The 18,216-nt window shown below is 37.6% G+C and overlaps 1 protein-coding gene across 1 annotated transcript in view; it reads right to left on the bottom strand.

Annotated features, from left to right (window-relative positions):
- The window catches only part of LOC139479081 (tyrosine-protein kinase SYK-like), a 234,636-nt gene that overhangs the window by 77,920 nt on the left and 138,500 nt on the right, over nucleotides 1-18,216 (bottom strand). The window contains exons 10-11 of the mRNA XM_071261837.1: nucleotides 8,417-8,526; nucleotides 1,503-1,569 (exon numbers count right to left, since the gene is read on the bottom strand). Coding sequence (XP_071117938.1) covers nucleotides 1,503-1,569; nucleotides 8,417-8,526 — 177 coding nt within the window. The remainder of the gene's footprint in view (nucleotides 1-1,502; nucleotides 1,570-8,416; nucleotides 8,527-18,216) is intronic.

The raw sequence follows: 18,216 nt of genomic DNA, 5'->3' as shown, positions 1-18,216 counted from the left end.
CCAACAGTGTTGAAATAGTTAAACTGGTCACCACTGCGCTTTGCGTTGACATGCTTTGATGGTATAAAGAAGGATCCCAGCAAGAAATATCAGAGTGACTTCCCTTTGCTTTACGCTCGACGAGGAAAAGAAATCTTTTTTTGTTTGAACTTTTTGTCGAAAAGATCGGCGGTAATAAAAAAAAGGGTAATTTTCATTTTTATTTTTTTTTAACATTTGGACTTTGAAAGAGCGGCGCATCCGTAAACCAACAAATAAAAAAAATGTCGCCTAAGAAACACTTAAGACACTGACATGTTAGAGGTTGGGTCTTTTCTGTTTCGGACTCTGTCCTTAAGGTGAGGCTTCCTATGCTTCTTTCCCAATTGTCGATATTCACGTTCATATGAGAAGGGTGATGACCATAAGGCTTGTTATACTGTGGCTACTGTATTTCATAGTTCATCACTCAGGCCAATGATATCCAATCTTTTGTTCCCATCTCTCATAGAATCTTCAGGGCATTTTTACATGAGGATAATGTCAGTTGACACACCCCTACAGACACATCCAGCACTACTATGCTATTCTGACATAGTGACGGTGTCACAAACGTACAGAAAGGAGTGCGCAATCTTTCTGCTAGGCTAGGACTGAATTCTGACTGGGGCATTTTGAAAATATTAGCAAAATCATTAGATGAGAATTCCTTTGCATACTTGCTAATTTGTCTGCAACTGGTCAGGTGCTTTGGTCTCCAGGCTCAGTGACCCAGATGGACAGTCAAAACCTTTGCCACTTTTCCAAAAGTTATTGCCAATCCACCTCAGTGCTCTTTTAATTGGTATTTAAGCCAATGGCACATGACAACCTAAGTTGTGATCTGTCAATTCTGCTGTTCCCTCCTAGGATTTGAAACCTTGGTCCTTAAGCTCGCCAACTGCGGTGGAATGTAACTGAAATCGATCCACCCACAGTGTGAAAGAACTGTTGTCTTCCTCAGATGATAGGTCCTTAAGACCTTAGAAGGTGAATTCTTTGACTTGAAATGTTGTTTGACAATTTAGCTGAATTTTGCCACAAAACATCATAAGGGAGTACCATCACCCTCAGCAAACAGGCACGACCTAGATGAAGTCATGTGACTTAAAAAGTAAATATGCAAGAATGTGTATATCATAAGGACCTTAATGATGAGGCCACCACACTGAGTTATAGACATTATATACTGGATAACCGGGCTACCAGTTTACCTCAGTCAAAGTTCAGAGAACACAGAAATACATCCGAGCAAAATATTTATTGTTTTTTCCCATTACACCACAAGGTCACTGATGGTCTATGTATGAACAGTTTGCAATGTCATGGATGGTAGAATGGTAGAATGATAAATGCGTTCATACTTTTTGAGAAAGTGTCACCACAAACGTTCCTGAATTTTTTATCTTGTGACCTTTACCTCTGACCTTTTCATGACATGATATATGCCAAAATAATTTCCCAAGGACAGATGGAATACTTACCTATCATTCTGACAATGTGCTTATGGTCGAGTTCTTGCATAACTTCAGCCTCTCTGACAATTTCAGGCTGCAACAGAGTGAAGTCAATTTCACACATGCACAGGGATGCAGAAATGGGTAATTCTATGGAATTCCCTGTTATATAATATACCAATGATAGTACCACTATCTCAAAATAATTTCTCTGATTACCAAGTCTAATGGCTAACATGTCTAAAGTCTAATTTTACATATTTTCTTTTTTTTCAAACCCAGTTCATACCTTTTCAGTTCACGGTAATATTGATTTTCAAGTAAATAGAAACATAAAACTATCAAATGATGGACAAATGTATACTGGTATCCTTTTCAAGTTTTAAAATGACACATATAAGAATATTATGTTTTATTTTAGGGGTGTCTTAAAATAACTTTTTGTTTAAAAAAAATGACACATATAAAGGAATACACTAACAAGTCCTCCCAGTCAACATCATTGTGAATTTGCCTGAATTTCGGATGAATGGTTGAGAACTTATACGAGGAACAGAAAACATTGTAGGTAGACACATTGACAGATGGACAGATGGATCTGATGAGTGCTATTTATCCCAATAAGACACTTTGAATACTGTCATCAGACAGTGTATGATAATAACTTTGGACCAGGCATTGTATAGTAATCTGATATAAATAGTTTGGCTCAGAGAAGAAGCTCGCAGTATAGCCATAGTCAGACCTGGAAGGCTGCATGTCACGATGAATTATCTTCAATTCATTGGGAAACACATGAAGTGAAGAAGATACATGGACAGATTATAGAGTGAAGTTTCCACACAACAATTGCTTGGAGGAAGGGCACACAAATGATGAATCAGAGTCAAAAGCTATCACATGAAGCCTTGTGGAGTGTGTATTGGTCATTGCTGCTTAAATGGTTACCACAAGCTGGTAAATGAAACATTCTGGCAAATGATATTGCTGATATCAACACAGTTGTAAAGTTGTGTACCAAAGTGATCAAGCACTTTCAAGAATATGATTGTGCAAATGCTGCACAGTTGTAAGTATTTGAGGAATTACATGGTAACAGTTAAAACTCTGAGGGCTAAACGGATGGAAATTGGAAATTGCATCTTTCATCTTTACCAAATATGCCCCCCATTCCTTTCTCTTAATGAACATTCTAACTACTCAAGATGGGGCTCAGTGTATCTAGCTGATATATCTGTGCTTTGCCAAGCATCACCATTGTCAAATAGTTTGATGAGGACAGACAAAGGTTGATATGACATCAATCCTTGAACATGAACTTTCTACTGTTCCTTCAGCACTGGCAAAATTGGATGGCACACTGCATTGAAATAGCAAAGCTGTACTGGCATATCTATAGTCTGGAAGTTAATTTGAGGTACCGACATTTACTACAATATCTGGAAAACTATTGGACCTACTCCAGTCAAAGTTGGTATGGTATTTAAAGACAATCGGTGCATAAATAAAAAAATAATTTCTATTTAGCTATCACTATATTTCATCAACAACCAGACCTGTTCGTCACGGGTGGAACGAGTATTCATTGTAACAGTCATCTGCATAATGCTACCCCAGCATCACAGGGCCATATGACACAGTTGAACCAATCAACTCAACTCGAAAGGTTGCACAGGAATCACGCACGCACTACATGTGCAGTAGACTACCGAGCAGTGATTATGTTTTTATATTTGAAAGGTCGCACACCAAAATAAACTTTCGATGAAATGAAAGCAACTTATTGGGAAGAAGCCCCATCATATGACGTTGTTAAACACTGGCATCGCCCGTTCAAGTGTGGTCGGACATCTGTGGAAACAGCTGCCATTCCTGGTCGCTCCCATTCAGCCATTGATGAGGACACTATCCATCAAGTGGAGACCGCCATTTTGGCAGACCGACGTATAACTGTTCGCCAGTTAGCACAAGATGTCAAGATCAGTGTAGGGTCTGTGGAAAAAATCATCCATGACAATTTGAACATGTATAAGGTGTCTGCACGATGGATTCCCAGGTTGCTCACACCTTTCCAAAAGCAGGAACAAGTCAATTGCTCAAAGGATCTTTTGGACATGTGCCAAAAAGACCAGGCAAACTTTTTTGACAGACTTATCACACTGGATGAAACATGGGTCCATCACTATGATCCTGAGGCTAAAGTTCAGTCGATGCAATGGAAGCATGTGGAGTCACCACCTCCAAAGAAGGCACGTGTCCAACCCTCTGCAGGCAAGGTCATGCTCACGGTGTTTTGGGACCAGCACAGAGTAGTGATGATGGATTTCTTGGCAAAGGGTACCACAATTACAGGAGCTTATTATGCTTCACTGCTGCGGAAATTGCGGGACGCTATCAAGCTTAAGAGGCGTGGCATGCTGACCAAGGGTGTCCATCTCCTGCAAGACAATGCTCCAGTACACAACTCTCATGTTGCCCAGACAGAAGTGCGGCCCTGTGGCTATGAAATCCTTCCACTTCCTCCTTACTCTCCTGACCTTGCACCATCTGACTTCCACCTCTTTCCAACCATGAAGTCATTTTTGAAGGGAAAGTGTTTCACAGATGATGAAACACTGATTTCTGAAGTCAAGTCCTGGTTTGAGACGCAAAATGAGGGCTTTTACAAGCGAGGTCTCCATAGTTGCATAAAACAATGGGAGAAGTGTGTAACTCTTGGTGGTTCCTATGTGGAGAAAGACTAATACCTATGCCAAGTTTCATTCCACTAGGTCCATCGGAAGTGGGTCAGGGAAAATATTAAATGAACACCCCTATATGTACAAATATGTAAGAATTCATGTCCGTGGTAATTCGGGCTATTACATGTAGTAAAACAGGGGTATATGTATTGCACTATTCTTGGTCACACGTCGTCAAATTCGGAGTCTGTGCTGTCACCTAAATGAACAACAACCAGCTTGACAGTATCTGGTCGGATACAGTCTTGTTTCGAAAACTCTTCCTCAACTTCGATAACATGTTGGACAACAGTTTGCCAAACGTACATCGGACACAGTTTGCCCAACGTACATCTGTAATTTCTCCCATCCCTTTCAAGACAATCTGCTTGACGTCGGCATGCTTGAAGGTCTAATTTTGACGTGTGACCATATTTTTCAAATCATCCCAGATTAGTTCGATGGGATTCAAGTCACAATGGTAAGGAGGAAGTCTAAGCACTTCGTGACCGTGTTCTCTCAACATGTTGTCAACCAAATAAGAGGGCAGGGGTTTGTTCTGAAGAACCAGTTGGTAGTAGTTAGTTTTTTTGGCTTTCGTGGGCCGAGCAATGCGGTTGTTGTCCAACCACTGACATATCTCACCTTTGGTGAAATTTAAGGTTGGACAATGGTTAATAGGATCTTGACAACTGTGATAGAGAGCATTGTCCATAACCACCAAGGATTTATCAAGCAGTGCTAAGAGGAGCTGCTCCTCAACGTACGCAGTGAAAACCTGACTATTCATCTCGGTATGGTAGTCTCTGCCGTCTGTAGATCTGGATATGAACACTAGATCACACCCAGGGAGGAAACCTCTGTGGGAGTCTGCATGGAGGACAATCAGGCGCTCCCCTTTACCAGGGGGGATCTTGCACTGTGTCTCACTGGTATCTGGGTGAGACAATTGGTAAGCTGCTGTGTGGCAGGCGTTAACCCAGGTTTCGTCCAAATAGACAGGCTCATAGCCTTCTTCTTGTTTCTTTTTAATAGTGCGCAAATAATTGATATCCAACAAATGATATCTGGTCGTTCACACATTGCTAGTTTCGACCCTTTCATCTTTTTGTACTTGGAAATTTGGAAAGGAATTTACAAATGGTCCATTTGGAAATATCTAAGTCATGCTCTGTAAGGAGAAATTGTTTTAGTTTTTGTGTTAAAATAAATTCATTTTCTTGTGTTAACCGCCGAATCACGTCCCTGACAACTTTCTTATCAAAGGAATCTAACTTTAATTTCCTATCCTGTTTTGAGATGCTCCCTAAGGGATGTGCAGGGGAGCATGTGTTTTTATGAGAGTTCAAAATCTTAACTACAGTTTGTTTGGGAAGCTGTAACGCATGAATTGTTCTTTTCATGTACTTTTCCAAAGTACGAGAACAGAACATGCTTACTCATGGCTGAACCAGCATTAATACAGTGCATAGGGAAACCATCACAGGCAAAGACCTTTGGAGATTTTGCAGACTTCATCTTTGACTGTCCTTGGAAAGTTTGACACAACAGTCAAATGAATAGACGTTGAGTTTGACTGTAATGATGACTGCTCCATCAAAAATGCAACTCATGAAAAGTGGGGGGAAAACATGGCCAATTGGTAAGAAAACTTATTAACAGTAGAGATGTACATCTACCACAAAAGTAGGAGAATTTATTGTCCTATCAGCTAACAAGGCAGATTTGGCATCTGTTCTGTTCATAGCTAGTAGAAAGAATGGGAGACATTCCTGAGAAGGATGAACTTGAAAACAAAGTAGCCTCTTCCAAACAGAGAGATTTGGCAAATCTCATGGCAAACCATGAGACACAGACATCTTTTGCCTGCTGTAGATGCGAGATCACAAAGGAACTGGAGCTGAATGTTTCAATACATATGTGCTTTGTCTTTGTGTGTATTTCGCCAAAAGGTTTACAGAAGATCATGAGATGTATGGTTCCTGTTCATAAAATTCATCGAACAACAACAATGCAAAAGAACCTCCTCTACTGTCAGCAGCAAATGTTTAAAAAGAAACTGATTTGTACAGATTGTTCAGCTGAAGGAAGTAAACACTTTGTATGGAACGTGGAGAAATGTTACATATCCAAGGGTGTAAATGTTTACATAGTATTGTAATGTATTCTCAAGTGTTTCAAATGTGATTAAATTGATGTTCTTTGCTTTCTTTATTCCTATTTTGTATTTATATAAATACCTTGGTCAAAATGGATTTCATTATTTCCTGAAAAAAGTAAATAACAAAAAGTGGCTTAAATAGCACATAATTTTGAGATGACCCCTTTCCATCTCTATATGTAACAAAACATTGCAAGTTAAAAGAAATATAGGTCTCATATTAAAGCAATAGCTGTCATAATTTTGAATTTACAATAAAAAAAAAGCTTTTCATATGGCCCCCTAAAATGCAAATTCAAGGATGGCTGTAGTGTTCAGTGTCCCCTTAGCAATGGGTATGGTGATGACAAACCTAGAAACATAATCGGGGCAAAGCAGTATTCAAAACCACGACCCTAGGTTTCTGGTGTGCCCAAGGGATGCAACTCTGCACAGCGAATTACGTTGCCTAAGATGACTGGGGCCACCCATGCCCCTTTACTAAGGGTGTTCTGAAGATTGTCCGAGAACATGATCGCCAATCTCATTAAAATCAGACCTTAGTTCTCGCTACCACTAAACCAAGATCTGAAGACATCCCATTAGAGGTCACGTCTGAAAGATCTTTCATCCGACCAATGAGAGCGTCACTTACCAGATCATGAAAGTGACAGTCAGAATGTGATTTCTAATCATACAACCTCGAAACACTTCGCGCAAGGTTGGTCTGATGTGACCCGTAATGGGATGTCCTCAGATCTTTGTTTAGCGGTAGCGAGAACTAAGGTCTGATTTTAATAGACATGATCGCAGGTTGCAAAGATGATGTAACAGCATCTACAGAATATGCAATATGGAGATGGTGTGGAACATGCTGTACAGTTTCTCCTGAAGATTGTTTAGAAGCATGCACTGCAAAGATCCTCCTGAGTATTCATATGCAGTAAACCATATTTATAACAAACATGCTTATAATGTTCAAAGTGGCAAAAAATAATTGAAGGCAAGTGATTAACTGGATTAAGTTCTGACAGCTTGTCCTCACTAATTATTTACACCTTCAATTAACAATAGTAAAAGAGTGAATAGGCTACGGCCTTCAAAATAAATATATTCTGTCTAAAAAATGTGACAACTAGAGTAAGGAACATTCAGTATCAATAAAATAACGATGACAGACACACTTTGCAAGCAGAAAGCTTTAGACTGATGTTAAGTTACAAATCAACTTATGAGATTAATAAACATAGTACATATACAGTGCACAAGTTTGTTATTTATCGGGTAACATGATGTGGTCACGTGACCTGATCGAAGATGTCAGGCAGTCTAACTGCTTATAATGAATTACGGTTATAATGAACTTAGTGGTCACTTGAGTTTGTTATATACATAGTTTAGTGTAGAGTAGAACATGGATATAACGAACTACAAGGGACTGGAGAAATCATATACATACATATACATTGTTTGTTATATGCATTTTCTCTCAATGTTGGATAAAACAAAACACAAAACACAATACATGTGACCTGATCACTTTGACTTCATCGCGAGATATTTACATGTTTATTTTACAGGCAAGACCAGTCCAATTACAGGTAAGATTAACATAAAGCCAGTTTAACAAAGTTGAATTATCACCGCTGAATGTGTTGATTAGCCACAATCCCTAATTAGTGGTATTTGACCATGTCAGAGATCAAATATCAGTTTGCAAAATACTCTAATTGGTTGTAGAGACTTTGTTATATATCTTTAATTTATATGATAATAAATAGGAAATAATTCAGGGATTTTGTAACAGTGCATTGTATCCATTCGGTTTGCTCCATCCATGTTGGTTCAGTGTTCTACGGTTTAAATGTCTTAATTTCTTTATAAATAAGTCTTAATTCACATAATTTTATATAATGCATATAAGTCTTTATATTCATTAATTACTAAGTAAATTTACAAATAAGTACATTTTATAAAGGTGATGTTTTCTTTCAGTGTACCCCGCTTGTCTTGCTTTACTTACTGTTTAGATTTTAGGATTCTTTTACCTAGAAAAAGATATTTACTTTTGCAGTACTTACCTTTTGGTCTGGTTTATAATCTTCATTCTTTAGAGTCTTAATAGCAACAGGTATTTCCTTCTTGCCCAGTAGGCACACTCCTTTCACCACAGAACCAAACTGCCCAGATCCTGTTAACAATGAACAAATTAAACACCACAATGAAAATATTTTGTAATATAAAGTTTAAAAGGCTTCTGGCAGCTTTCTACTTAAAATAACAAAGCACATCTCTCATGTTTTGTACACAACATTTCCTGCATATGACTAGTTCTACCCCATTCGTTTCCTGTGTATAATGCACACCTTTTTACAAGAAAATACACCTCTGAAGAAGTGCATATCATACCATTATACATTCAAAATGTCAATCCCAGAGAATAATCAGCCTATAGTAAAATAGTGATGAAAATTACATGAATCAAAATCAGTGATGACACAGGTGTTCGCAAGGAAATATCAGCATGTCCAGCGTTACCTGTAGCACTCGCCATTACTACATTTTTCATTGAGAGTAAGTGCCTGTGAGTAAAGAGGTATACAAAGGTCAAAGCATTGACGCGCATGAGGCATCAAGTATACAAGTGATGTGGCATATTTAGTCAAATCTGCTTAATGTCTACCACAAAGTTTTGGGAATGTCTTAACCAGGCTCTTCATTAAAGCAAAATTAGTTAAAAGTAAAATGTGTCTTTCAGTGAAATTTGAATAAAATGCTCTAAAGCACCTATACATTTGAGACATGTAGACAAAGGCTGAATCTGATTTATATTGCTCAACATGAAGGGAAAATTTACAACTGGCAAACTTAAATCATCCCTCCTGTCATACAGCTTGCCACAGAGGCTGCTATCATTTTGATTTTCTAAGCACTGATGCTGATACGACACTGAATACGGTTTCTCAGTTGTTGTTTTTTATTTCCAACTCTGGTGGATAGATGGGATGAAGATACACAGTTTTCTGGGCATTGCTAAAAAAGAAACAAAAAAGGTGTTTGCAATACATGCAAAAACAGAAGCATACCAATCTACCTGTTTCTTGATACACAATTGCCACTGCCCCAATTTAAGCTACCTTAATAACAAAGTGATAACTGTGTTAATAACTACTGTAATAACAAAGTTTTCAAATACCTCATTACATATTGTTCTCATTAAAAGTGCTATTCAAAAGTGCATATCCATTTGCCCCTGCAAATGGACATCAATCCGTGAGACAGGTTCACAAGTTACCTCCCCTTTACTGGGATGAGTTGTCATCATTATTGGTGTGTCACTTACCTATCTAACTACCCGACACAATCAAAATAGGTCCAACAGGTAAGGAATACATGATTGTGTTTAAGGTGGTAAACATACAATAATTCTTCATTGTAATGTATTATTTCAACATTAAATGTTTACCTAACCTTACGCACAACTTTGCCTGAATTCCACATAGGGATATAGGGTTGAATGGGTACGTGAGAGCCTCTGAGATAGACAGGCCATAAAAAGACTATGTCATCAAATACTTCACTTTGCATTTATTCCAGATTCCATTGACTCTTTGTCAAACGGTAATTAGATAAAAAACATCAACACTATGCCAATGCTGTTCTTTCATAACACAGTTACACATGATATCTACACTACTAGGACCTCAATCATAGTGACATTGACAATATAATAACATTTCTGGTAACATGAACATCAGCTTCCCTATGGCATCACTTCTGGTGCCGTTAACAATACTGGAAAGTTCAACAAACTACTAAATCCCGATGAGACAATTTCAGAAATCAAGCAAGCATAAGTTATCATTGTGTATAATTCTAAGAATACTACCTCTATTACATTATAGGAATATATCCCTGTTTCTGTCGTAATCACACTGTAAGACGTGAACTTCTTTAACAGGGAACTACTTTGTCTGATCGGGTAAGTTGTTTATGGTGGGACTGGCTTTGTGGTTAAAGCATTTGTTCGTCATGCCAAAGGCCTGGGTTTGAATCCCTGCAGGGAAACAATATGAAAAGCCTATAATTCCTTTGAATACTTTACCTCTATTACATCATAGCCATAAATTCCTGTTGTGGTTGTACTCAAACTGTAACAACCTTTGAGTTTGTAACAGATATCCACTTCACTGCAAACATATCTAATAGTTGTGAGGCCAACCCTATTCTTCATACTCATGGAACTTGAGGCAAGAAAACATCACTTCTTTCATCCAATAACCCTCATCAAGAAGATGAAGATATTTTGAGGATATGGGAGGGTCGACTTTCTGATGTATAATAACAACAACAACAACAACAATAATAATGGTACAGAAAAGAGTGTCAACCACGCAAAGAGTCCTTTGCGTGGATGAAGTCAGCTGGTCTGAAAAGTGAAACAGAAGGCTTTCTGTTTGCTGCTTAGGACCGGTCACTTCCCACTCTAAACCGTCAATGTGTGATTTTGCATCAAAATGTAAATATGAAATGTAGATTATGTAATGAACTTAATGAGACTGTCCAACACATTACACAAGGGAAAATTCCAATATATACAAAATATACAATTTTGTATATTTGGTATTTCCAAAATATACAATTTTGTATAGTTGGTATATCCAAAACTATACAATTTTGTATATATGGATAGATTTTCCCACTGCTTCATTGAATTTTATGAGCCCGTAAGAGGTATTCTTGGGGGTTGAAAATATTACTTATGTTACCGAACAGTGTTATTGCACGTGACAGTAATACGTTAATACTATTTTCATTATGGCAACTATATTTGAAGTGTTATGAAATAATTTGTATTTCTTTATGCTGACAGCATTTTACATAAGAAATAGAACATTTGTGAAGATTTTAGTAACAGATAATGTAAATAATACCGTTGTCTTAATTAGATCGCGGTTAGAAAAAGCACTGTTTGTATAACGAAAGGCTGCCACTGTTTTAACTAGGTCGGGGTTAGAAAAGAACTGTTTGTATAACGAAAGGCTGCCGCTGTATAAACTTAATTGGGGTTAGAAAAGCACTGTTTGTATGGGGAAAGGCTGCTGCTGTCTTAACTAAATCAGGGTTAGAAAAAACACTGTTTGTATAGCGAATGACTGACGCTGTCTTAAATAAAACAGGGTTAGAAAAGCACTGTTTGTATAACGAGAGGCTGTCGCTGTCTAAACTAGAATAACCAATAAACAGAATAGCAAGAGAGTAGCCTTTTAGCGATTGTCACGATCATTGCAAAATAATAGATAAAAAATCCATGAATTTAAAATTGTACAAGGAAACATATATAGGAAACACTTTGTTGGAATAAATTCCTATTATATTACTTTCACGACATTAGTTCTGGAGTTTTCAAAGTAAAATTTACTATATATGTTTCTGTGATTTCATGTAATGGAGATTCTAAATATAAAATATTGGTTGATATTGTTTGACAATAGTTGTACACACCGTCCATTGTGATACTTCTATGTTTGTTTAGTCAATTGACAGTATAATGCACTTCCACGATTAGCATAATTAGAACAGAGTTTGTAATTAGTTACATCCGGACTCCAGTTAATCAAGGCAGCTACATCAGTTGAGAGTGTGAGCTACTGGAGAAGAGGCGAGCAACTCAATGTGATTTATGAATTAGTGGAATTTTAATAAATAAACGAACGCCTTTCGCATAAATGCATTCGAACACTGAACACGCACAATCGCAGATTTCTATCGTACATTTGAGGGTGAACGTGAACGAAACCGTGCAGGATGCCTAACAGCGATTTGTCTTCAGAACACACAGTAAGCTCAGGTGAGTTTATTAATGATGATATTTTCATTCATTCATAGATATGGCGATCACACTATATGTGTTCGCAATAGAACATTTGGAAGACTAGACACATATTGATTCACTATATGACAACATCAAATCCAGTATTTGTTTAATGAAACAGGTTTAAAGCATTCAAAATTGTGCATTATTATAAAATACAATGTGTGTCGCTTCGTCTTCCATGTCAAATACATCAATGATTAGTTTTAAATATAATTTAAGATTATTATGACTTTTACATTATAAATAAAATTATGGGGTCTTGCATGTCGAGCCAACAAACTATTGTACATATTATTCACATTGGAATTTCTGTTTACTGGTGGGGTCAAGAAAATTCCCCAAATGGACAATTCCAAATACTACTGCGTAAAATAGTAATGCTGATTTGGAGAAAATTACCAAATGGATGAAAGCAAGTAAAATTGAATCCAGAGAAAACAGAAACTTTCACGTTAAATTAAAGTCTTCCCAGGTGCTAAACCTAATCTTAAAATGAAAGGAATTAATATTTATGACTTTGGGAATAATATTTCATTCAGGAAATCCCTATGATTAATTGCCTTAGAAGTCTTAGATACCTTTCTGGTGTCCACCTCCGTGAACCATACTCACTCAGTTAAATAACTCCTTTCACAAACCAGTGTCTACCGTAAACCCACCCATACGGATCAGTATCTGCACAATTCCTCTAACCACCCACCACAAATCAAGAGAGGAATCATCGCCACCTTAGCCTGACGTGCTGTCAACATCCGTTCCACGCCACAACAGCTAAAAACTGAACTCTACCACCTCCGCCATGTATTCACTAACTTCAACAATTACCCTAGCAACCTAGTTGAACAAACAATCAACAGCATCCTCAGCCCTAGAGAGCGGCCTCCACGACAACAGACAGCCCCGTTTGTCATCAGTCTTCCCTACATAGGAACAGCTAGCCACCAGATCCGCAGACTGCTCAAACACCACGCCAACATTGATACAGTATTCCAGAGAGGCAGGACAATCCAGAACATCCTCAGCGCCAATGGCAAGCCCCCTACATCAATGAAAGAAGACCCAGCAGGAGCCGTATATCACATACAATGTGACTGTGGCGACTCCTATGTAGGAGAAACATCCAGGCCCCTACCCATTAGAATAAAAGAACACAAGACCTCAGTACAAAAAAAATGACTCAAAATCAGCCATCTCCGACCACACCCCAACCCACCCCGATCACAACATCCAGTGGAACAACATCAAGATCCTGGCCAACAACCAATCAGACTACAAAATCAGGAAACTTCTAGAAGCCATCTACATCAAAAGGATCCAGCCAGCAATGAACAGAGACCAAGGCTATTACATCCCGCCTGCTTACCATCACCTAATTGCTAAATCCCTTTGTCTATCCAATTAATACAATGGCTTCCATCATCTCCATCTGTCTGCTTGTTTACTCTGTGTTCATTAGTCATCCACTGGCTTCCAATTAGCTTAATCACCTCTCTGTGTCCATCAACTAGTCACTGTAACAACTTAGATGTCAATAAGTGTATATATACCTATGTTGTTTAGCCCTATAAGCTTAAATTTCTGGGCCGCGTCCCAAACAAACCCTCTCATCCAAAACTTAATAAACCAAAACATCAGCCCTAAAAACCAAGCTCTAGCTCGCAAACACCCCTTACTTACCCCAATATCCCAAAGAATAACAAACTACCTAAATGAACACCAAATTAAAAATCTTAAACAAAACTGCAAACAATCAAATATCTTCACCCCTAAACTTAAAATACCCAAAATAGACACAACACTAGCTAGCCAAATAAATAAACAAACCGACCCAAACATAGCTAAAACTACCACACTAGCATACATACACAAAAATTGGCCAAATTGGTGTCACATTTACACGGACGGATCCTCAGATCCGACCTCCAAACACACGGGTTTCGGAGTCCATACCACACAACCAACTAAAACCACACAATCCTTCCGACTCCCAAATAACCAATCAATATTCACGGCAGAACTAATGGGCATATCCCTCAAAATCCCAGAAATAAGCTTAAACTTACCCATCTCAAAATCAGAAATTAGAAGTGTAAACAAACAAAAAATCACAAAAAAATGGCATAACCTATATCTAAACTCAAATAGCCAAATCAAAAGAGTGCTCAGCAAACCACTAACCAAACCAAAAATTCTCCATCCATCAAAAAAAATCGATAGAGTAATCACTAAACTCCAAACAGGACACACCAACCTAAATAACCACCTAAAAAAATTTAAAAAACACACTACAGGTAACTGCCCACACTGCAAACAACCAGAAACCCCAGAACACGCACTCATCCACTGCACACACTACCTAACACATCGAACCGCATTACAAACCACCCTCAATCTAAACAAGGCTCTCACTCTAGAAGCAATACTAAACCCACACAAATAAACTAGAAAACTTCAAGGCCTTAGGCGTATTCTTAATAAAAACGGAACTAATAAAACGCATCTAAAACCATAATAACCTACCAAATCAAAATCACATAAACAAACAATCATCCACCATACCCAGCTCCCTTAGTTCTCCTCCCCAACCCCATCGGCATCTATTCCAAATCTCAAAATTCCTAAATTCTATATAAGCAACCCCTAAAGCCCCCTCTTGTGTTGCACAGACCACCCTCGCCCCCTTCGGAAACACATTAAATGGCCTGGCCGGGCCCGTGTGCGAAATACGCATCAGTCGGAAAGCGCACGTTAAATCTCCAAAGTAAGTAAGTAAGTAAGCCCTATCCTCCGTGTGCGAAATACGCTCCAGTCGGAAAGCGCACTTTAAATCTCCAAACGTAAGTAAGTAAGTAAGCCCTATCCATCTATTGCTTGATAAAGGTGTTAGGATCTACACCGAAACGTCGCACTAATTGTAATAAAGAAGTTGTTCATCCATAGAACTCGTCTTACTTCATCACTCCAACTTCTAAATGCCACTGAAAGAAGTTAACTACCAAACACACCGAACAACACTACAGACCACCCTAAATCTTAAAACCGGACTTACACTAGAATCAATCCTAAATCCACAAAATAAATAAGAAACATTCAAAGCCTTAGGCATATACCTAATAAAAACAGGACTAATTAGTCGCATTTAAAACCCAAATAAAATATTAAAACCAAAACTACCTTATTTGATAACCACCCAACACACACAGCTCCCTTAGTTCGTCCCCCACCCACTCTTGGCATTCTTTCCAAATCTCAAAATTTCAAAATTACTATATAAGTAACCCCTAAAGCCCCCACCTGGGTTGCACAAACTCACTTTTCCCCTTTTTGGAAACACATTAAATGGCCTGGCCGGGCCTGTGTGCAACATACGCTTGCAGTCGGAAAGCGCACGTTAAATCTCCAATATAAGTAAGTAAGTAAGTTAACTCCTTTCACATAAATCGTTAGAAGTTATGAACAAGCATATAATACCCATATTTGGGATAATTGTACCAAGAACAAGAATTAATCCTAGATTGTCTACACTAAGATTCATTTCGTACGCTGAAATAATGCCGATGAGACGTTAAATTTTAATTCACTCACTCAATACGGACTATTTGTGGGGCGATAAGGGGTACAGGCCACGAGAAAATTTATAGAGAAACTAACAGTCATTACACCTTTTTACAAGATGGAAAACATCTTTGCTGTTAGTAATTACATTTATAGAAATCGAACCAATATACAGGCTTTATGTTGCAGAACAGAATGCTATGCCAAGTTATTCCTATCTGATACCATTAATTGGAATAGTCATCTGATATAGAGGATTATTAAACTTGGACAGTGTTACTTATATACAGTTAAGCCATGATACCAGATTTTGTCACATAATCCTTTATCGCCTCGGACTCGGTTGTAGTGATTTAAACTTCCATCAGCTTAAAAGACAATATATTAAGAAACGATTAGCCTTTCTATTCTAAAGGCTAAGTGAGTTTATATTCAGTGGTTTATGGGAAACAATTTGTCAATGTACATCCTACATTCGGGTGAATTTGCACTAATGTTATAACTTAAGAATTAATTCATATTTTAAGACACGTATTAAGTATTAAACAGTTAAATAGCTTTTCTTAGTAATTGAACACCTTTCCATCGACCGCACCAAACTGTTGACCAATCGTTTTTGTTCTGTTTTAATGTATATATGTATTACTTAATACAATTTGTATATAGGAAGCTTGGTGGGGACTATTGGGATATAAGAAATGAATACAGACTGCCATTTTGTCTGAATGTCTTAACAATCACCGGATGTGACAATGTTGACAGGATATTATTCGGGTTTCTCCATTAGCATACTGGGTATTGGTGCTTGGGGATATTAAATGTAACAGTTTGTTATCAGAGGAGATTGATAGTGAACTTTTAGTACCAGTTAGATATGATATCTATATGACTTTTTCTGTTTGACAAAGGCTTTAGGGTTTATGTGTGGGAAATCCTTTCACACTGATGGACGAAAGTCACTCAACCAGTATTCTACGTCAAATAAGATCAGAACTCGTGTATAATTACAACATCCTCAGGATACCAATAACAACAAAATGTACAAATTAACAAACATGACCAACATTTTTATTTCATGATAATGTAGGTGTCATGCATGTAATTATAGCTATATAAACATATGTTTAATTATTCAGTTTGTGTGAAGCCGGTCATAAATACAAGAAACAGTTGATTCTGAAATTCTTTAATCAGGTACTTTTAAGTATATTTTCCCAATATTATATTATCCCCAAAAAGGCAAATATATTCATGTTATATTTTTTCAGTCAATTTTTTAATACGAATTACGTAACATTTATGCTACTTTGATTTTATAAGACCAATGTTGTTGTTACAGACCCAGGGACCGACTAGGTTCATTACATGTCATAAAAGTGCTGGGACATAATGTGGTGGCAATACATTCTCTAATTAACACCTATCACAAAGGGACAGGCCTTTTGGGTTTGTCCGCAGGGAATGTGTTATGCAATTTGTATATTCACGAAATAACATTCAACAAACTATGTACGGGTGATTTAGGATTGATGCATTTGTACTCCATATAAATAAATGAATTACATTATTTTCTTAATTGTGTGCGAAATACGCATAATGTCAGAAAGCGCAAGTTTAATCCCCAAATACTGACTTCGTTCCTAAATAAATCACAACCCTCACTTATAATTGTATCACTTTAAATTTTAATGATGTAAATCACGTATCTGTCACTTTTAAAGTAGAATACGTCAGTCACTCAACCAGTTCCACTATTATTTTCCCAAAAGATCAAAGATTAAAAACAGTTATCAAGATGTAATTTCCATATCTTCAGAAATACTTAATCTTAACATTGAAACTGCCATCTTGATGTATTATTCTGTATTGAATGACATTAGATGTATGCTCCTATACTGCCGCCAGACCTGTCAACCCTCCGGCATTTTGCGGGAGACTGCCGCAATTTGATGAAATCTCCCAGTTTCCCGCATGATGGACTATTTCTCCCGCAAAACAGAATTCTTCATTATTTAAAAAATTCGCCTCCATTGTCCCGTGAGTCAAAACAATGAACGGGACGTTTGCGTCCCCATCTGTCTGTTAGGCTCCCGGATTAGCGACCCTTATCACAGCCACCCGCAGGGGGACCCAGATGGGTCTTTGTCTAGTAATTAAACTGGTAATTAAATTCATATGGTGAACGATTGAACAATGTAAACTGTTAAGAAAACTCTGATAGTCCTAACAGGTGCCTGAAGGGTTGAACTTGAAAGGAAAAATCAGCCAAGTATTCATCACTTCATGAAATGAACTTTTGTCTTCATGTTCTTAGCGTGTTTATTCTTCCTATAATTTAAGAACCTAGATACATATGGCCGGTCCATTTAAACATGACTTTATAGGTTATTAGATTTGTCAGAAAAATTATTAAAACATCAACATACCTCAAAGTTACGTCATTGAACT

The sequence above is a fragment of the Haliotis cracherodii genome, unplaced genomic scaffold, assembly GCF_022045235.1.
Source record: "Haliotis cracherodii isolate W230 unplaced genomic scaffold, xgHalCrac1.p SCAF_4, whole genome shotgun sequence".
Lineage (NCBI taxonomy): Eukaryota > Metazoa > Mollusca > Gastropoda > Lepetellida > Haliotidae > Haliotis > Haliotis cracherodii.
This window is presented reverse-complemented; position numbering and strand designations above follow the sequence as displayed.